General features: G+C 29.4%; 1 protein-coding gene across 4 annotated transcripts in view; it reads right to left on the bottom strand.

Moving 5' to 3' along the window:
• The window catches only part of cno (adherens junction formation factor afadin), a 223118-nt gene that overhangs the window by 105236 nt on the left and 95362 nt on the right, over window positions 1-22520 (bottom strand). For all 4 annotated transcript variants that reach the window (XM_075289177.1, XM_075289174.1, XM_075289178.1 and 1 more), the window contains exons 2-6: window positions 13058-13359; window positions 12724-12832; window positions 11496-11689; window positions 10949-11425; window positions 10797-10878 (exon numbers count right to left, since the gene is read on the bottom strand). In XM_075289177.1, the coding sequence (XP_075145292.1) occupies window positions 10797-10878; window positions 10949-11425; window positions 11496-11689; window positions 12724-12832; window positions 13058-13168 (973 nt within the window). In that variant the 5' untranslated portion in view covers window positions 13169-13359. The remainder of the gene's footprint in view (window positions 1-10796; window positions 10879-10948; window positions 11426-11495; window positions 11690-12723; window positions 12833-13057; window positions 13360-22520) is intronic.

Below are 22520 nucleotides of genomic sequence, written 5' to 3'. Positions count from 1 at the left end.
AAATGTTTGTCTTTTCATTAAAGTTTGACGCCATTGAATTGAACATTGAATCATTTTGAATTATTATTAAAATATTTTCTTTCAAAAATCGAAAAAAGTAAAACACTTTGTGTCAGCTATCCTAAACTTTTTAAGTTTTAAATAATTCTCCAAAAGTCATAAAAGGCAATCAAAACATAAATTTTAAGGCATGATTTCACTATGCTAAGGCGAACTTCTACAATGAATTTAATTAGAGCATATTTTCAGGAGCTGAGCAATTAATTCTGAAGTCTACCCATAAACTGTGAGCTGCATATAATACCAGCATCTAATGTAACAAGGGACTTTAGGAATTTATATGTTTTTTTTTTGTTTATCTTTTCATTTAATTTTTAATAACACAAAGAAACGAAAAATTGAAAGGGTTTTCCATAAACCGAAAGTAAAATCATAACTTGTAGAACAAATAAAGAAAGGCATCATTTTAGGCTTGACCTAAACAACAACAGCAAGGGTATTTCAACATGTTTTCAAGTAATAAGCTACGTTTAATTAACTTTCTTCCGTTCTTCTCAATACTTACACCGCATCATTAGTCTATGCTCCTTTCTTAAATGTGGTTGCGGCGGTTTGGTAATAAATCTATTTTTGCTGATATTTTATTACGAATATTTAACTAAAAGCCTTTATTAATTTAATTACTTTACCAATTAACTTGCATTGAAGTATTTTTATGACACGCCACTTTCATTCTTAATTTGTGTCCTTCCCATATTTCCTTCTTTTCCTCCAACGAACAACTACCCATCTCATTTTCTGGCAAACTTATAACATGATAATTGAATTACATTAAAGTTTCCACCAAACCATATTCGCCTTTAAACTGAAAAAGAAACGAAAAACAACCCAGAATTAAGACATAAAGTGTAGCACTCGAAAATCCTTGCGAACACACACTGTCAAGCATTTGGACAATTTGCCGGAGAATAGGACAGCGGCATCTTTATGGAGCGAGCGAAGAAGTAAAAATTTGTAGAATCATACACAACAATCACAATTGTGGTTGCCCTGTGAGTGGCGTTTGAAGCCGTAGTAACCAGACCCAAGTGGATAATTCAAATGAGAGGGAATTTCTTGATAAGAAATTTAAGAAAAGGAAAATACCCAAGTTTACATATCATCCTACCGCCTAAGTTTCTTAAAAATGGGCATAAAGTGAAGGAGAATGAATGTAAACACACTTGTTTGAATACAACATCAACTATGGGATACCAACAACCGTTTTGTACAGCAGCCGCTGAAGGCATACTCAGAGTCAATGTTGCCAAATTATATTACAAATTTCCTAAAATAAAACCTTTAATTAATTTCAGCTTAGATTAATTTGATTTAATTTAATTTAATTTAATTTAATTTAATTTAATTTAATTTAATTTAATTTAATTTAATTTATATTAATTTAATTTAATTTAATTTAATTTAATTTAATTTAATTTAATTTAATTTAATTTAATTTAATTTAATTTAATTTAATTTAATTTAATTTAATTTAATTTAATTTAATTTAATTTAATTTAATTTAATTTAATTTAATTTAATTTAATTTAATTTAATTTAATTTAATTTAATTTAATTTAATTTAATTTAATTTAATTTAATTTAATTTAATTTAATTTAATTTAATTTAATTTAATTTAATTTAATTTAATTTAATTTAATTTAATTTAATTTAATTTAATTTAATTTAATTTAATTTAATTTAATTTAATTTAATTTAATTTAATTTAATTTAATTTAATTTAATTTAATTTAATTTAATTTAATTTAATTTAATTTAATTTAATTTAATTTAATTTGATTTAATTTGATTTAATTTGAGTATGCCGCTGAAGGCATACTCAGAGCCAATGTTGCCAAATTATATTACAAATTTGAACTTTCCTAAAATAAAACACTTAATTAAATTCAGTTTATTTTAATTTAGTGTAATTTAATTTAATTTAATTTAATTTAATTTAATTTCAATTAAATTAAATTAAATTAAATTAAATTAAATTAAATTAAATTAAATTAAATTAAATTAAATTAAATTAAACTAAACTAAATTAAATTAAATTAAATTAAATTAAATTAATTTAAATTAAATTAAATTAAATTAAATTAAATTAAATTAAACTAAATTAAATTAAATTAAATTAAATTAAATTAAATTAAATTAAATTAAATTAAATTAAATTAAATTAAATTAAATTAAATTAAATTAAATTAAATTAAATTAAATTAAATTAAATTAAATTAAATTAAATTAAATTAAATTAAATTAAATTAAATTAAATTAAATTAAATTAAATTAAATTAAATTAAATTAAATTAAATTAAATTAAATTAAATTAAATTAAATTAAATTAAATTAAATTAAATTAAATTAAATTAAATTATATTAAATTAAATTAAATTAAATTAAATTAAATTAAATTAAATTAAATTAAATTAAATTAAATTAAATTAAATTAAATTAAATTAAATTAAATTAAATTAAATTAAATTAAATTAAATTAAATTAAATTAAATTAAATTAAATTAAATTAAATTAAATTAAATTAAATTAAATTAAATTAAATTAAATTAAATTAAATTAAATTAAATTAAATTAAATTAAATTAAATTAAATTAAATTAAATTAAATTAAATTAAATTAAATTAAATTAAATTAAATTAAATTAAATTAAATTAAATTAAATTAAATTAAATTAAATTAAATTAAATTAAATTAAATTAAATTAAATTAAATTAAATTAAATTAAATTAAATTAAATTAAATTAAATTAAATTAAATTAAATTAAATTAAATTAAATTAAATTAAATTAAATTAAATTAAATTAAATTAAATTAAATTAAATTAAATTAAATTAAATTAAATTAAATTAAATTAAATTAAATTAAATTAAATTAAATTAAATTAAATTAAATTAAATTAAATTAAATTAAATTAAATTAAATTAAATTAAATTAAATTAAATTAAATTAAATTAAATTAAATTAAATTAAATTAAATTGAATTGAATTAAATGAAATTTAATGAAATTTAATTTAGTTTAATTTTGATTTTAAATTAAAAAAATGTTAATTTTAATTTAATAAATGAACCTATTCATTACATGTCTGGGGAGTTCGTACTCATTTCGTACAACAATTTATTTACAAATAGCAAATCAAAAATCCAGATTTTCTGTTCCATATACATATCCCCATATGGGTCAAAAAATTTTCAATTTTGGCAACTCTGATACTCGGCGAGTCAATCAAATACGAACAAAATCTTACTTATAAACCCCCACAATATATCTAATTTCTGTATGTATTCTACATCCTACATCCAGACGGAAGTTAAGGTCCTCACAGAAGAAGATGGAATTGAAAGTATAACGAAAAGGAAAACAAAAGAAAGAGCAATTCAAAACATCTCAGCTAAACTAACCACAGTCAACATGTGCTGGTTATGCCTGTTGGCGATTTCTTCTTAGCGCCATGAAGTGTTGCAAGGAGCAAGAGGAAACAGAGGAAAAAACAACAGTGCTAACATTGTGGTACACCATGCAAAGATAAATGGGCCATTTAACATAAGAAGCTTGCGAGGGATTTTAAAGAAATCCTCAGTGGTAAAACGATCATAATAGCAGGCATGTGACATTTGGAAATTTTGTTAACGACAATTACGAGAGTAGAATGGAAAGTTTTTTGGGACATTTAACGTAGTACAAGAGTATTTACTTAAGGAAGTTAACTCGGGGAATTTTGATTCGATATATTTTCAACGAAGAGGAAATCAAAAATAATGTAAAGTAAACTTGGAAATATACGCTTCACCTATACACATTTTCCTATATGCGTTAGGACATTGACAGCGGCTGAAAGTTGGGATTTAGTGATTAATGCCTGGGAGTCCTGCTTATCCCATTGAATTGATGTTTGAAATTCAGATAACTTTCATTATTGGGCTAAAGTTTATTTATTATAAATTATAGTCATGTGTGCGCATTTTTGTGACATAAATCATAGGTTACTAAGAACAAGGATAACGGCAGAAAATTAAACAGATGATGTATTCAATCTTCTCTAGTATTCAGGGAAAAATACATCATATTATTAGAAATAGCTCTTCGCATTGTTGGGAATTGGGAGAAGAAAAATGATCTATGGTTAAATGATAAATAGGCGGAAGGGCCCTAAGTTTACTCAAGATAAACCACTCATTGTAAATGGTATTAAGTGAGTGAGAAACTGCTTTTGATCTTTGACAGAAATGATCCAGTAAGAACTGAAACCAATAAATTCGCGTGTCATGCTATATGGTGTTGAAGTCTGCAGTAGGGTGTTTTTAGAAATAGTTCAACAAATGGCGTTCTTTACAAGACAAAATCAAAAAAGTCATGTATAATAATATTGGCTTTGAACTATATTTGTCCTGTGTGAAAAAATAAGTCCCTGCTCGGGCGCCACATTGTATAGCTTAATGATGGAAAAATCTTTAGTTCTCTGCATATAAATCCTAGCAAATTTCATATTGTTTTAATTTATATTAAATTTTAAAATAAAAAATCGCGTCAATTTCTTCTATTACTAACCCCAACCGCCCAACCCATGTTTAGCTATACTTATCTCCATTAAATGTCATTTTCAACCAGGCATAACGTTTTGTTTTATATTTTTTTTGTGGTCATAATTTCAGTTAAACAAAGGATGTCGAATGTTTCCTTGGGAAATGTTATTGTCTCTATATAGAGAGGCATTTAATAGCGCATAAAAAAATAAAGAAAAAAAATTGTATTTATATTTTTTATAACATCTTACAACCAGTGTTTTAATAGCCCTCTTACTCGTCTTATCATTTCCTTCGCCCTTTTCTAAATGTCCTTTTAAATGTCAATGAGATTGTCAGCCATATACCGATACGAAAGGAGAAAGGCAAGGAAGTTTGTTGATATTGTTTGTTTGCCTTCAAACGTTTTTATATTGCCTTGTGAATGTAATGTTAAATGGTCCAAAGAATATGGGCCAAATGTTTTCCAATAGTCTTGGAGTCATTGCTATATACATATAGATACTAGATAGATGGATATACATATAATCTAGTCCAATGTTAATATTATTATTGGCCTTTTGAAATGGTCATCAAATAACAGGACACAAAAATAAAATTGATAAATAAAATCCCTAAGGTCCAATTTTTTTGTATGAGAACCATCAGAAAATGGTGTGAGTGGTAGACATTAAGCCATCATTGAATACCACTTATACCGCAAGACAATAGGATTTCTGTTTACTTACAACCTGCAACATGTATATACATACTGAGGTGGTAGTAAATACCTACTTCATATGACAACAATGCAATCAGATGTAAATACCACCGTCATATGCAAAATAACGCATGCTCGTGGCAAAACATTTTTTCTTTTTTGGGTTCTCCAAACTTTTACGAAAGTTCGATGGAAAGAGAGTAGATTTTCGTGTATGAGTTGGATGTGGAACATGTAATCAGCTGGTCATACCCAACATTTACTGTACACAGAGGAAAATTATATAAAAAAAATTGTTTCTTCATAACAAAAAGGATACCTCTCCATACGCTGAAAGAAATAGTGCGCATCCTGTAGGTTTAATAAAGCATAGAACAAAAAGAACTCCTTAATAAGAGAGATGTTTATCGCTTGTGATATCACAATAACCAAGATAGTTTACACTGAGAAAAATATTGATATGAATGTATTTTAATTAAAGGAACGTTTGTATAGCTTGATTTGAAGAGTTTCTTATGGTACTGCGTCTTCTTCGAATAGTGTCTTTGAATTATAAAATAATATAAACAAACTATTGACTTAAAGACATTACTGTTAAATTAGGTTCAATTTTGCAACTTTGATTTAAGGATAAAAAATTTTCAAAAATATGCTGATATTAAATTAAATCTTCAATGTAGAAGACGTTTTTTTCAAAAACTTTAAATCAAGAATGCAATATCCTCAAAATAAACCAAAAACAAGGAAGTAATGTATAAAGTCGGGCGGGGCCGACTATATTATACCCTTCACCATTAGTAGACCAAAATTTGTGTTACCATATATATCTGATTTATATCTGAAAAGATTTGGAGACAATTTTTTGTACTTCTACAAAATAGCTAGAATTAAAAATTAAAACGGCTAATACCCTGGGATGAAACACAATGTTAGTAAAAAATATAGGAAATATAAAGCTAGAGCACTTTTGATGCAATTGTACAAAATAGCATTTATGATTTATCGGGCGATATATGTATTCGAGATATGGGACAATTTGAGTAATATTTACAATTTTTGCTACTCAGCAGTGGCGATTTTACAAGGATATTGGTTAAATCTCGCCAAGATATGTGGTCAATTGTGGGTTGTGATATATTATTTGGGAAATTCACGCGATATTTCCACAAGTCGGAGGTTTATTGAAAATTCGACCATTCTGTGGAAAGTTTGGCATTACAGTGTGTAGGATATGACTACGATATGGGGAAATCATCACAGAATTTTGTGTAAAATGCGGGTATTTTGGCCATATTAGATCAAGATGACACACTTAAATAGCATATTAAATGTATTCTATGTGGAAACTATCGAATCAATTGGAGGAAACTCCCATTGAAAATGGGTCTAAAATATGAAACATTCTACCATATTTCCCCTACTCTGGCGTACATATATATGTGAGCTATATCTAAATATAAACCGATTTTGGCAAAATTTGACATGCATATTTAGAATAATAATACTGCTATCTCAGCAAAAAAACGGTAATGGGAGAATAATTTTGGCCACCGTGGTCATATGGGTGTAAATCTGGCGAAAGATATATATGGGAGCTATATCCAAATCTGAACCGATTTCAACCAAATTTGGTACACTTAACGATACTATTAAACGTACTCCTTGTGCAAAATTTTAAGCACATCAGGGCAAAACTCTGGCTTTTGAGGCCATATTAGTCGAAATCGGACAAAAAATATATATGGGAGCTATATCTAAATCTGAACCGATTTCAACGAAATTTGGTACACTTAATGATACTATTAAATGTACTCCTTGTGCAAAATTTGAAGCGAATCAGGGCTTTTGAGGCCATATAAGTTCAAATCGGACGAAAGATATATATGGGAGTTATATCTGAATCTGAACCGATTTTGCTGATATTTTACACATCTTACGAAAGCCCCAAAATATTTGGCTGGCCGAAATTTTGAGAAAATACGTTGATAAATACGTCAATTATGACCAGATCGGTGATAAATATATATGGCAGCTATATCTAAATCTGAACCGATTTTTTCCAAAATCAATAGCGATTGTCTTTGAGCCAATGTAAAACTCTGTGCCAAATTTGAGGATGATCGGACTTAAACTGCGAGCTGTACTTTGCACACAAAATTACATATACAGACAGACGGGCAGACGGACAGACAGACAGACAGACATCGCTAAATCGACTCAAAATTTAATTCTAAGACGATCGGTATACTAAACAATGGGTCTCAGACTTTTCCTTCTTGGCGTTACATACAAATGCACAAACTTATTATACCCTGCACCACAGTAGTGGTGAAGGGTATAAAGATATTATGCGATAAAGCAAGGTATTACAATTAAATACATGGTTATCATCATAAAGATAGAGATTCATCAATTCTGTTAAGAACGTTCAATGTTCAACGTTTGCTTTACATTAAGTACAATTTGCCTTGTTTCTAAGAAATTGATGTCAATTTCCAACAAATAGTCCTATATTAACGAAATTTATTCGTAGTATATAATTTGAGTCCTCAAAAGTAGGTTGAATAATCTTTCATAACAAGTCAAGTGTTTTTATGAAGAGGTAAATATTGTTTTGTATTTTAATATTCGGAAGAAAAATAGACTAGAATATGTATCTAGCCGCCGATATAGAGGATACACAAATCAACCTGCAGATTTGCGGCTAAAATTTAATATGAGAAACTTATGCACGACTTTCAGGACCTATTGCGTGACCCTGGGACTAACATTTCAAAACACCAAATTTCCCATTAGATTATGTCCTTAAAGAACCACAAAAAATGGTTTAGAACGGTCCAACATTTGAGAATCTTTACATCGTCTTAGAAATACATTTTTTTAATTAAGAGTTTAATTTGATTTTCATCTACCATTTTAATAATAATAATAGTAAAAAATATTTTCATTTCATGCTCGAGGATGTTTTTGCATTTATCCCAATATTTTGCAGTTTTCCATTTTTTAAATAGCTTCTTTAGGGGGGTATGAACAACATAAACAACACCACAATGACTTAATGCCAATATGGTTCACTACTCTGGTGAACTACTTCGTAAACAAATTAATGAGAAGAGGATCTATTGATACGTCTTGAGCTTTTTAAATGTCCAGGTTTATCCGATTCCTTTGAAATTCGGAACGTGAAGTTTGTATTTATATAACATTCAAGAACCTGTGTACAGATGCTTAATACAGCATTACAGTTTTGGCTAATATGACCTTAAATCAACCTCCAGATTTGATTGTTTGAGCCTATAATAGGCCAAAAACAATAGTTTTTTAAATAACACCGTTTTTTGCATTTACATTTTCAACACCTTATAACATTGCATAGTAATGTATCTAAATAATAATAATCTAACTTAAAATTCCTATTTAATGGCCTTAAAACTACTGTTTTATTATTTTAATTGAATTTGATTTTAACCTTTCAGCACTTCTTAAGACATTACTTTTAAAGAACATCCAAAAATTCTCTTCTAGGGATGGACTTAATTTTTACTTAAAATAAGTCCTTTTGAGGTGAGATGCAAAAATCCTTTGTTTTACACAATTTTCGCAATAAAGTTTAATTTTTCTAAAAATGAAAATTTCCAAAAAATATATGAAAAGTGTACCGATCCATTTCTCGACATACATGAAATTTTTGATTAAGGTTAGGTTAGGCTAGGTGGCAGCCCGATGTTTCAGGCTCACTTAGACTATTCAGTCCGTTCGGTCGAAGCAGGAATGGAACCCACAACCTTGTGAATGCAAGGCGGGCATGCTAACCATTGCACCACGGTGGCTCCCAAAAAATTTTTTTTTATGAAATATCGGGTGGTATTTTGCAGAATGTCTTTACGCAGAGATGAATGTCGAAGAAGTTAAGATTTCACTATTTTTTTTAATTGTCCTTAGTTTTGAAAATAAAATACAAAATACTGAAATATCATCACATTTGAAGAACTAATGCGATATCAATAGGGCAGATACTTAAAAATATGACTTCCGCCGTATGACGAACCCATGTCCAAAAAATGTTCATTGCTTTTTTGGTTAAAAATTTTTGGTGGGTTATTAAATAATTATGAATCGCAATATGAGATGGCTAAAAAAGATGTCTAACAAATTGCATCTTAATTTGTTATCCACATCTTTTTATCTTCGAAAAATCATATTCACTCTCTTTCAATTTCTAATCCCAAAAACAGCCGTACGCAGTTTGAAGCTGTGATTCCACCTATTGCGGTTTATTTTCCTTATCTTGCACTCTGCATGGTGATGGTATCAAAGATTCATTTGTAAAGATATTTGAGCTATATTTCTAAGAAATAATCATCAACATTAAAAAAAATGATTCAATGATTTTCCTCATTTTATTTTAATTTCACATTTTTTAAAACTTACAAAATTTATCACAATATTCGCGAGCACTTTTCTTCGAGGGCATTTTTTTATATCATTGATTTCATCAAAAGGTGGCCAGCAAAATATTCCTTAAATGTTTTCACTTAACAATACACAAAAAAAAACACTATCGAAATTCGCTAAGAAAAAACAAGGTATCGAGAAAATCTCTGAAGTGTTTGCTTAAAATTCCAATTGACAACTGAACTAGGGTGGTAACCAAAATAAATAAATAAACCTGGAATCGTTGTAACGTAAAATAAAATAATAAGAAAAAAAAAAAACAAATCATTCATCTACCTAGTTAACCCTCCCAACAAAAATAACACTAAAGCAATTTGCCATGCCAGCAATGAAATTTTAGCAAAAATAAAGGATATGCACTCCGTGTAGTTATAGGGGTCTTTTAGTTCCTGCTAGTAAAATAGTTAGTATATGCTTCAAGGAATTTTTGAAGTCGTCTAGTCATAACAATTATTGACAAAACATTCTTCTCTCACTAATTGCATGTTAATGCTATGCATTAAAAAAGGCAAAACCATGGTTCTCCTCAGGTATGGTAATATGCCTGACAAGTGATGTCTCTTCTCCGAAGAGGCCGCATACTCAATTTGGTTGTAGTTTTTATTTATGATATTCTAAAAAGCCTTTTCATTCATAGAAAAAATTGTGAATAGGAAAAGAACGGAGGGTAGTTAGCTGGGAAGACTTTACTGTCGCTATGTTGATTATTTTGCTGCTTATTTAGCATAATTCCGTTGTTAGGAATGAAATAATGAAGTTATTTATGTACACCATATATATTCCACCAAATATTCTGTTATGTGTGGAGAAACATTTTAATATGAACCGAGCTACAACTAAGGAAGGGGAAGGAAAAATGAGTATAAATTTCTAGCAGAAAAGAAGATGGTAGACAAGAAAGTGCGGCGGCGTATTGCATGTCGAGCGAAATTAGTCTAAATGTATTCGAAGGAACAAAAAGACATTCAATCATAGACAGTCTTAGGAAAAGGTTGGAGATAAGAAATGGATTCCAGGGAATATTATTAAGACGCTATTATGGCTAATCTTGCACTTACCCCTCGATGTTGGATGATTCATTAATATCGACAAAGGGCATTCATCATCATCCAGAATATATTCCGAACCGTCACTATTAACCTAAAATTTATTGAAATCGCAAATTATTTAAAAAGCCCCATCGAAAAATTAGAACATTTTTTTTTCAAACCTGTACTAAACAATAATGTAATGGATCTGTCTTTTCCAAACCATATTTGGTTAACATTTCTCGTACCACCGCCTGGGCACAATCTCGTATGGACAGCAGTAGAGTTTTATAAGGCACATCTTGACATAAACTTTCTCCATAAATTTTCAATGTACCCCCAGTATCGGGTCCACCATCTCGAGATCGAAATTGTTGTAATTTCTTTTCCAATTTCTGTTGGCGTCTACGACGCATTACAGCTTCAGGATTTGATATGGAACGGGTAAATGATGTCTCAGGTAATTCGGTATAAAGTTTACCAGCCACGTGGGTATCACCTTCAGTACCATGGGATCCATTGAGACCATTCGTTTGACTATTTGTGGTTGTGTTAGTGCCATCCGTATGTAGTTTGGCTAATTTCTCTTTCTTTTTTTGCTCTTTTTTCTCACGTTTTGAGAGTTTTCTTTTGAAATTAATGTCATTTGGTTCAAAAGGCTGTGCAAAGAGGTAGAGAATTTGAATTAATTTTAAAAATTAGTTTATTAAATTTGGTTTTCGAACTCACTGTGGTCTTTTGATCTATATTTTTCAATAGAAATCTTCCTTCTCTATCATCAATGTGCCAATTTAGTTGTACTAAAAGAGGCTTTTCATCTGGATTCAATCGTCTCTCTTCACCATTAGCATGTACTTCGTACAGAGCATAATTGGGAACGGACAGCATACGCATATCAGGACGGAATTTTTCAATAAGGGTATCTGAAATAAATTACAATGCAATTGACACTAATAGCCGAAAGAACTCAAAATTCAATAATCCGATTGTAAAAAAGATTATAAAAATTGATCTTTTTTTTTCAAAATAAGGAAAAGTCGGGTTTTCGACTTCTTTTAATGCGGTCTGAGACATCTTTTACTTACAATTCGTCATGAAATAAAAATCTGAATCGATTGAGCGATGTCCGTCAGTCTTGTGTATGAATATTGCAAAATATTGTACATATCAGCTAAATCGGTTCAGATTTGGATATAACTCCTATATATATTCCATTTGTATTTATTCTCTATTTTTCGGAATATTCATATTTGACCTCAATTCAAAAGGAGATTTTTAGGCTACCAAGCTCTTTTCGAAATGTTCTTCGAGGATCTTCCACAAGTTTGGAAATATTAAGTGAACATCTTCAAAAATTTTAATTTTCGTATTAGGTCAAACACAGAATTAAAAATCGAATATTTGGCTTTATCGTTAAAACCCGATTAATAGACTTTGGTCAACATCAAATTCGAACATCAATTAAGAGAAATGGATAATTACAAAAAATTGCAGATTTGTACCCAATTCTTTAGGACAAATTGACCCTAGTTCAAAAGAATTTTCTTTTATGAGAAGACACCCATATTTCAGTCAAGTTGCTTTAGCTCTCAAAAATTTCCAAAATAGGTAATAAAACTGTCTATAGAAGACCTCAATCTGATATACGATCAAATACAAAAATCTCCGTTTATTTTTATTCTAGGGAAATTTTTCAAAAATGTTGTTATTTTTAAATTTCAAAAAATTTAATATAAAAATTTGGACTTCAAATATTCGATGATATGATATAAATATTTCTCAGAAATATTTTTGAAAAAAAAAAAATGTCAGCCGTAAATATCAAAAATGTGTCGTTTGCTTTTTGAAATTTGCAAAGTACATTTACATGTTGCAGTCCCACAACCCATAACCTAGATTCTTATTTATCGATGTGATCTACTCCCAAAGTGTTGGTGATGGTGATGATGATACATACCTATAACATCTATAACAGTGGCATCAGAGGCAACACGTATACATTTGGTGGCAACCTTTTGACCGGCATCTTGAAAATAAAAACGCATCACACCATGGAAAAGTAAATTCTATGGAAAACAGCAGCAATAAACAGTGAAAAGAGATAAAAAGATGAAAACAAACGGGCATATGAATAAAAAACAAACAAAAAACACGTATAAAACACACAAAACATTTCCATAAAAAATGCATCAAATTTAATTTAATGCCCTATGGGCCAGCCGTGCTAGGCCATCTCATGGCATGCCATAGGCGACTGATATATGATGATTCGTTCAAATACTCGTACGTACCTCATCTGGTTCGGAGAGAGCAAACAAGTCCAAACGATTTGCATTCCATTGTTGTATAACAGAACGTACTGCTTCGCGATCCAACATTTTCTTGTTTGTATCATGAGACATTCCCCGGGATGAAGCCAATAAATTTGAATTTTTCTTCCTTCGCTCCACAAGAGCGTCGTCGTCTTTTTTAACTTCTTCGACCACTTTTGTTTTGTTACTTTTGGGGGTGTTATTTTAGTTTGAAATGCATTAACAATGGTCTTTTGTCTGGACTATTACAAAGCGGCATCGAAAAGCAGGGCCCATGGAATCTAAAACGATAGAATAGAAAAAGCAAATTTGTTATTAGTTTATGATTTCTGGGAATGCAAAGATATCAAAATACTATGTTTGAATCAACGAGGGAAAATATATTTTGACATACATTTAAAGACTGTGCAAACAATGTTTTTATATCAATCAAGAAGGCTTTAGATCGTTCTATTTTTTCTAATTTCTAAGGGAAATTTTCTAAAAATTTAATTTCTATAGGAAATTTTCTAAAAATTTCATTTCTACAGGAAAATTTTCACAAAATTTCACTTCTTTCGGAAATTTTGTCAAAAATTCATTTCTTTAGGAAATTTTCACAAAATTTCATTGCTACAGGAAATTTCTACAAAATTTCATTTCTATATGAAATTTTCTGAAAATTTCATTTCTACAGAGAATTTTCACAAAATTTAATTTCCTTAGGAAATTTCATTTCTATAATAAATTTTCACAAAATGACATTCCTCTAGGAAATTTTGTCAAAATTTCATTTATTTAGAAAATTTTGCCAAAATTTCATTTCTTTAGGAAATTTTCACAAAATTTCATTTCTTTAGAAAATTTTCGCAAAATTTCATTTCTATAGGAAATTTTCAAAAAATTTCATTTCTATAGAAAATTTTCTGAAAATTTCATTTCTATAGGAAATTTTCAAAAAATTTCATTTCTATAGAAAATTTTCTGAAAATTTCATTTCTATAGGAAATTTTCAGAAAATTTAATTTTTATAGGAAATTTCCTGAAAATTTCATTTCTATAGGAAATTTTCTGAAACTTTGGAAATTTTCTAAAAATTTCATTTCTATAGGAAAATTTTCACAAAATTTCGCTTTAGGAAATTTCGTCAAAATTTCATTTCCATAGGAAATTTTCAAAAAATTTCATTTCCATAGGAAATTTCATTTCTATAGTAAATTTTCACAAAATGTCTTTTCTCTAGGAAATTTTGTCAAAATTTCATTTATTTAGGAAATTTTGCCAAAATGTCATTTCTTTAGGAAATTTTCACAAAATTTCATTTCTTTAGGAAATTTTCACAAAATTTCATTTCTTTTGGAAATTTTCACAAAATTTCATTTCTTTAGGAAATTTTCACAAAATTGCATTTCTACAGGAAATTTTCACAAAATTTATTTCTATAGGAAATTTGCAGAAAATCTCATTCTATAGGAAATTTTTTAAAAATTTCATTTCTATAGGAAATTTTCAAAAAATTTCATTTCTATAGAGAATTTTTTGAAAATTTTAAAAAATTAATTCTATAAGAAATTTTATGAAAATTTCATTTCTATAGGAAATTTTCTGAAAATTTCATTCTTTGGGAATTTTTCACAAAATTTAATTTCTTTGGGAAATTTTCACAAAATTTCATTTCTTTAGGAAATTTTCTGAAAATTTCATTTCTATTGAGAATTTTCTGAAAATTTTATTTCGATAGAAAATTTTTTGAAAATTTCATTTCTATAGAAAATTTTCAGAAAATTTCATTTCTATAGAAAATTTTCTGAAAATTTCATTTCTATAGAAAATTTTCTGAAAATGTCATTTCTATAGAGAATTTTCTGAAAATTTCATTTCTTTAGAAATTTTTCAGAGAATTTCATTTCTATAGAAAATTTTTTGAAAATTTCATTGCTATAGGAATTTTTTTTTTTTTCAAAATTAAATTTCTATAGGAATTTTTTTGAAAATTTCATTTATAGGAAATTTTTTAAAATTTCGTTTCTATAGGAAACTTTTTGAAAATTTCATTTCTATAGGAAATTTTCTGAAAATGTAATTTCTAAAGGAAATTTCCTAAAAATTTCATTTCTATAGGAAATTTTCTGAAAATGTCATTTCTACAGGAAATTTTCACAAAATTTCATTTCTAAAGGAAATATTGTCACAATTTCACTTCTATAGGAAATTTTTTATCAATGTCGTCTTTAAAATGCCTTACATTTTAAAATCAATTACCAACGATTAATGTCTTCAGATCCAAGATAACTTTTCTTGAGTTTGGCAACACTTAATTTATTACCATCAATATTTAATTAAAATTAAAGGTCTATACCGGAACTATGGTTCTTTGATTTTCCCCCCAAAATCGACAATAAAATGCACTAAAGAAAACAAGGAATTGAGCTCAACAAATGAAAATTAACTAGAAAACTGTCAACAACCTTCAACTATTTTTTTTTTTTCAAAATTTAATTTCTATAGGAAATTTTCTAAAAATTTCTTTTCTATAGGAAATTTTTTTTAAAATTTCTTTTCTATAGGAAATTTTCTGAAAATTTCATTTCTATAGGAAATTTTTTAAAAATTTCATTTCTATAGGAAATTTTCTGAAAATTTAATTTCTACAGGAAATTTCCTAAAAATTTCATTTCTATAGAAAATTTTCTGAAAATTTCATTTCTATAGGAATTTTTTATCAATGTCGTCTTTAAAATGCCTTACATTTTATAATCAATTACCAACGATTAATATCTTCGGATCCAAGATAACTTTTCTTGAGTTTGGCAACACTATTACCCCGGCCTATACCGGAACTATGGTTCTTTGATTTCCCACCCCCCCAAAATCGACAATAAAATGCACTAAAGAAAACAAGGAATTGAGCTCTACAAATGAAAATTAACTAGAAAACTGTCAACAACCTTCAGCTATTTGTTATAATTGTTTTTAGTTTTAGCTTTTTTTTTTTGCATACAAACTTTAAAATAATGCTTAAAACAATTTGTTGCCTTCTCTGTTATTTTCTCCCTTTTTCTCGGGCAATTTCTGCCAAATGGATGATAATGAAGAATGTGCAAAGAAGTAACATTTAAGGCAAAAGTTTAACCAACTGTGTTATAAACTACAAAAAAAGTAAGCCAAGTACAAACGTAAAAGAAACAACTAAGCCGGAGACAGTTTGGAGTAGATGAATGGTGTTACGCTTTACTGATTGTCAGTTACAAAATTAAAGTTGTTTTTTTCTCATCCTGATGTACATAAGCAATGTCGCGCTTTGCCATACGCAAGAAGGCAGAAAGTAAAAAAAAGAAAAACTAACAAACGAATGAAGAAAAGTTAAACCTAAATTTTTTCAAAGAGGAAGTTGTCAAACGATTTTGTTCTTTGGGGGATACGCTACAGTAGGCAAACGTAATAAAGTTACAGTTGTTTGATAGCTACACAAGTAGTTCTGAAGACAGTAAATGCATCATTGCATTAAGGGTATCTGATTTTGTAGATGCGCTTGTTTGTTTGCTAAATGCGTTTGCTTTCCAAAATTGAATGGCACTCACAAGGCTGCACATATATATAGAACTATAGGTTTAACTACTCCTGTGCATATTTGCTGAAGTTTTTTTGTATTGGCGTCATGAGTACAAAGCCAATCTTGGTAACACCTCCAGTCAGCTACTCTGTATGTTACCAACCGGTCCTATTGGTTTTTCAGGTATGTTCCGGAGCCTAATTTCTATATTAGGCAAATATTGAGCTTTTTAACCACAGTTTTTTCGATTAGAATGATAACATGCCAACATGTCTAAAAATAATACATGTAATATGACATTAAGGGCATATGTGGGTGAGAAGAAAAAAAACGGGAACGCCATATGTTGAAATATATTACGAATTGCACAGTTTTTCAATACGTTATTTGCCGTCCTTCGTACACAATACCATATTGAAAGCAGTGTTAGAACAAAGAATTTCCAAAAAGTGGCACAAAAAGTCTCATTTGGTAAAAAGAGTAGAGCACTCTTTGGTAAAGAAATAGACCAATATACTTTCATTTACTTAAGTTTTTGATCTATTCAAAGTTGGATTACGAGCATAGCTTCGAATTTCAAACACGTGGCTCAAAATGTCTCATTTGTAATAAAAAGTGGCAAAAAGAGTGGCATAATCTCCGATAATTGTTTTTGATCAACTCAAAGTTGTTAATAAAAAAAATATTGTTTGGGTTCAATCGCAACTTTAATTTTTAATTTAAACTGGTTAAATCCCCGAAATGATGCCATCAATTCAATCAATAAATTTTTTGAATATATAAAATATTGGAGATATTTTTTTCTGGGTGATGAAATATTCTGGATAGTTCAGCGAAATTCTGGATAGCTCATACAAAAATTGTATCCAGTTCCAAACGAAAACAGCCCTAATGACTCCAATGCAATGGGTATTGTGACAATATGATAGGTTTTTTGTTTACTCTTTCTGCCATGGCACTCAACCATAACACCATTCAAAGAATACAAAGATTGGGACATACGTCCCATAGGATTGACAAACAGCAACGTAGCCAAAGCTTAAGTTTTTTCCAAAAGTTCCTATTGCTATTTTTAATTAGAATTCCAAAATTCTACTTCTCTTCAAAGTTATACTAAAATAGAATTGTAAAGATTACTGATGATAGATAAAATAATTATGTGTTTATGTCGTTTCTAATGAGGAAATAATTGACATTCTACTCAGTTCCCAACTGTTTCAATTTTCTTGCTCTCAATTTTCTTCAAAAAAAAACCTAAAAGGTAAACCGGAACCTTTGATTTAATATGTTTTGTATCTTCCTCTATTTACGATGGAAATTGTAGCAAATATAGGAAAAGATAAAGAACAAACGGACATATAGTTGCACAGACAAATAGACAGACGCATGGACTACTATCGAATCACAAAGTAGGAAAACGTGATGTTTATTTGAAAATATGGCTTAGGTGACGCAAAACAATGTAAGTTTTTCTTAATAATGTCACTTTTCGGTATTTTTGGTGTCTGTGTATTTATATGCTTTCCCAAGTGCCGTTTATAATCAGCTTAAAAAAAACACAAAGCACTGTTTTTAATATTCTCAAAGAGAAAGACAAAAAAAAAAAACAAACGACTAAGCCAAAAGCAGAAATTCTAAGACATTGAAGTGGAATCACCTTTTCCACCAAAGCGTTAGACGCCCCCTCCCTAATACCTTCTCATCTACTATTCACGCAATAGTCAATATCATCGCTGCCCTTTTTTTATTGATGTCAAATGTCATTTATTGTGTGTAATTGGATTAAAATGTTTCCATTGAGAATATTACAATTTAAATGGGTGTCTCTTGGTTGTCTATCTAGAGCGCTATTGAAAAAATCTAAACCTATGGTGATTTTCTTTTCTAGTTCTACCCTAGTTCTATATGCAGAGAAGGAATATTGTAATATCAAGCCTGTTTCAAGAGCATACTTTTATTTTGGAATGGTATATATCGCATAAATGTAAACATTTTCAGATAAAAAAATTTTCCCCCATCTTTATTTTACAATAAATTTTTCTCACTGCAAGGGTTGTACAAAGACCTTAGACAATATCACCACTCCATAAATCATAAATAAACATTCGAGCGTAATTATTTCTTCTTATGTCTTTTAGTGCTTTTGAACACTTTATTAACTTTTCCAGTTTTCCCAAGTAATAAAAATATTTACAAAACAATTGTATAATTACTTAATAAGGTTTTACAAATAAGAATAAATAAGAATATAAACAATAACGACGACAATCATAAAAAATGGCAACAATTCCGCAAATTATTAAACAGTAAAGCTGGAACGCTAAAACAAAGGTGAATAAACCTCAGTATGAATCAGTACGATGAGGTAGGATAGCTCCCCTCTTCTGATGGCTCTGATAATTTGTGTAGGCACTATAACGGAAAAAGGGGAACTAGCAGACAATAATTGGAGTACAAGCAGAAGAGTAAATACTAACTAGACAATAAAATTGTCATCACGCACATTTTATAGAGATGATATTTCACGAAAAAGGGTTATTGGATAGGAAATATGAAAATATGCCCATAGATCTAACAAACACCGATTTGATTTAACATCCCAGTAGTTTTTTGAAATTAAATGACAGCTTCATGATATGTGTTATATTGCCTACAAGCCGCCAAAAGGATTTGCATCTGAGAAAGATATTCGTGATGAAGTTGAATCGATTTGATTTCGATTGTTGTGCAGTAACAAACCGAAATAAAAAAATTAAAATATTAATGTATTCTAGTTATATGGAAAGATGATGCACATAGTTCTATTTGGGAAGAAGAAGAACATTATAAATTGGCATATAAGACCCAAGATGAGTAAAGGGTGATACGGTCAAAATTTGGTCCATATAAACTTGACGTATTTCTTTCAATTTTGCATTAAAAAAACCTGGACACCCCTCATTTTGAAGGTGTGTGTGTGTAGAATGTTGCTCCTATTTTGATTTTGGAAATCACTCTTCAGTTGTCAAAATGCCGTCCAAGCAAGAAAAGCAGCGTATCAAAATTTTGCTCGCGCCTCGCGAAAATCCGAGCTACTAGCACGCAAAGCTGGCAAAATCGCTAAAAGTTGCCAAATCAACCGTTACAAATGTAATTAAAGTGTTTGGGGAACGTTTGTCGACAGCCAGGAAGTCTGGATCGGGGGGAAATCGAAAACCGGAAGCCGCTGAGACGACAAAGAGAGTTGCCGGTAGTTTCAAGCGAAACCCTAACCTCTCTCTCCGAGATGCCGCAAATAAGATGGGTGTATCGTCTACAACCGTGCATCGAGCCAAAAAACGAGCCGGAATATCGACTTACAAGAAGGTAGTGACTCCAAATCGCGATGATAAACAAAATACGACGGCCAAAGCGCGATCCCGGAGGCTGTACACGACGATGCTGACGAAGTTTGACTGCGTGGTAATGGACGACGAAACCTACGTAAAAGCCGACTACAAGCAGCTTCTGGGACAGGAGTTTTATACGGCAAAAGGAAGGGGAAAGGTAGCAGATATTTTCCAGCACATAAAACTGTCAAAGTTCGCAAAGAAATATCTGGTTTGGCAAGCCATCTGTACCTGTGGCTTGAAAAGCAGCATTTTCATAGCTTCCGGGACTGTCAAACAAGAAATTTACGTGAAAAAGTGTTTGAATAAACGTCTGCTGCCTTTCTTGAAGAAACACGGTTGTTCCGTACTGTTTTGGCCGGATTTGGCATCTTGCCATTACGGTAAAAAGGCCATGGAGTGGTACGCCGCCAACAACGTGCAGGTGGTTCCCAAGGACAAGAACCCTCCCAACACGCCAGAGCTCCGCCCAATTGAGAAATACTGGGCTATTGTCAAGCGGAACCTAAAGAAGACCAAAAAAACTGCTAAGGACGAGCAGCAGTTCAACACCCAGAAAAAAGTGACCCCTTCTTTAAGTTAAAATGAACTCATTGTGAAGAAAGTTGAACTTCGTATAGCGCCAAAGACATTTTTATTTGTTTGAACGATGTGCTTTTCGTAGAAATTAGGAATAATGCATTCCATATATTAGTTAACATTTTCCTATATTTATATACCACTATACTACAGAATGAAAAAATTTAACTAATTTGAATTCATATATGGATTGATTTTATTGAAATTTTTTCATTCATTTCGACAAATCTTACACATTTGTGGTAAAACTTTTACTTCATAATTAGAACTGCTTACCTTCGTTTTTAAATACAATTTTATTTACTTCTATAAGCAATTTTATCTTCAATAAAAGACATGTTTTATTAATATATTGAATATATTTATTAAGAATCAACAGCATCGAATCTCTTTGAAATATTAGTTTATTATTCCACTATTTCCAATTTCCGTGTGATATTATCAACTGTAAAACGCACTTTTTCTTCTTGTTGTACTTTTCACTTTTAATAAGTTGCTGCCTAACGATTTTGTCCTCCTTTTACAATTTCAATACCTACAAATATAAAAAATCATAAAACATTTTTGTTGCAAAAGGTTAGCGTCACTGAATATTACCTGATAATTGAAGATTCCAAAATGAAGACAAATGAAAGGGTTGTTATTCTGCTGGTGTTTTCTTTCTTTATACACTATCACGAACATTGATAGATTTATTTAAAAAAACGAAAATTTTTCTCACTAATTTAAAATAACAAATATTTTATATATTTTATTTGTTATTTATTATATTATTTTATCATATTATTTTTTAACAATCTCTCCGTATACCAAAACAACGCGATTCCAACTAAAAAAACAATCGACGCGCAAATATATCGATTACACCCACGCGCAAACACATCGATTACGATGACAGGTATCGATTACAGGTAGACAAAAGAAATTTAGGAAAATTTCCTATATTCTAACAAGTGTGTTTCCTTAAGTTTTGAAAGGATTGCATACTTCTTAGTACGAATGAACTAAAATATTTTTCTAAGTGTTGTTCGTATGTATGAAAAACTTTCTATTATAAAGGAAGTCGCAATTATCATTTTATAAGAAATTTTACTAAATTTGAGGAAATTTGGTTTTAGTTCGGTTTTTGTTTATTTTTACGAATGCTTTGTTATCGGTGAATAAAATATTCTTTTTCAGTAGTAAATTCTTATAGCCAGCGAAGAAAATAGTATGAGTAAAATTCCATGCCTTATTCTAGTTAATGAACTATTCCTAACTGCTTACAGTTTAGGATTTTTTTACTGAAACGACTAAATTTTATTATTTTTCACAAAAATTTACCTTAATGGAAATAAAATGGATAAACTATATTGATGAAAATTTTTTCCTTTAGTTTCGAAAGCACTTTTTTCTGGGTGAAGGCAAACTGGCTTTCTGCGGCGAAGAAGGTGGAAAAGGTGGCTGTACAAAATCTGATGGCAGGTGTCAAGCGTGAGGCCCGGCAATTCGGATTTGGAAAAGCGAAAGCCTAACTGAATATTTTTCCTGAATTTTATACTAATTGAACTTGAAAAAGAAATTTAATTTGATTTTTTAAATAAACGATTTCACCGATTTACACGCGTTTTCCCTTGACCAAATTTTGACCGTATCACCCTTTATTAAGTTCGAGTTTAGCCGCTAAAATCGTAAATAAATCAATAAAAACAGTATGAAATTGTACCTCCTTGATGCAAATTTTATTAAAACTTGATGGGATCCAAACAAGCTATGTAGGAGAGCTGAGCGTGTTCTAAGGATAGCATATGATTGCGCTAGACCAAGGGGTCGGAACGTAAACTCAGAGAAGACTGATATATGCCTTTTCACCTGAAAGAGGAACATCGGTCTATACATTGAACCTTGCTTTTTAAGCAATACTATAGCAGTATCTGACACGGTGAAATATTTAGGAAATATTGAAATATTTAGGAGTTGGACC

This window comes from Haematobia irritans, chromosome 1 (assembly GCF_050003625.1).
Source record: "Haematobia irritans isolate KBUSLIRL chromosome 1, ASM5000362v1, whole genome shotgun sequence".
Classification (NCBI taxonomy): Eukaryota; Metazoa; Arthropoda; class Insecta; order Diptera; family Muscidae; genus Haematobia; species Haematobia irritans.
This window is presented reverse-complemented; position numbering and strand designations above follow the sequence as displayed.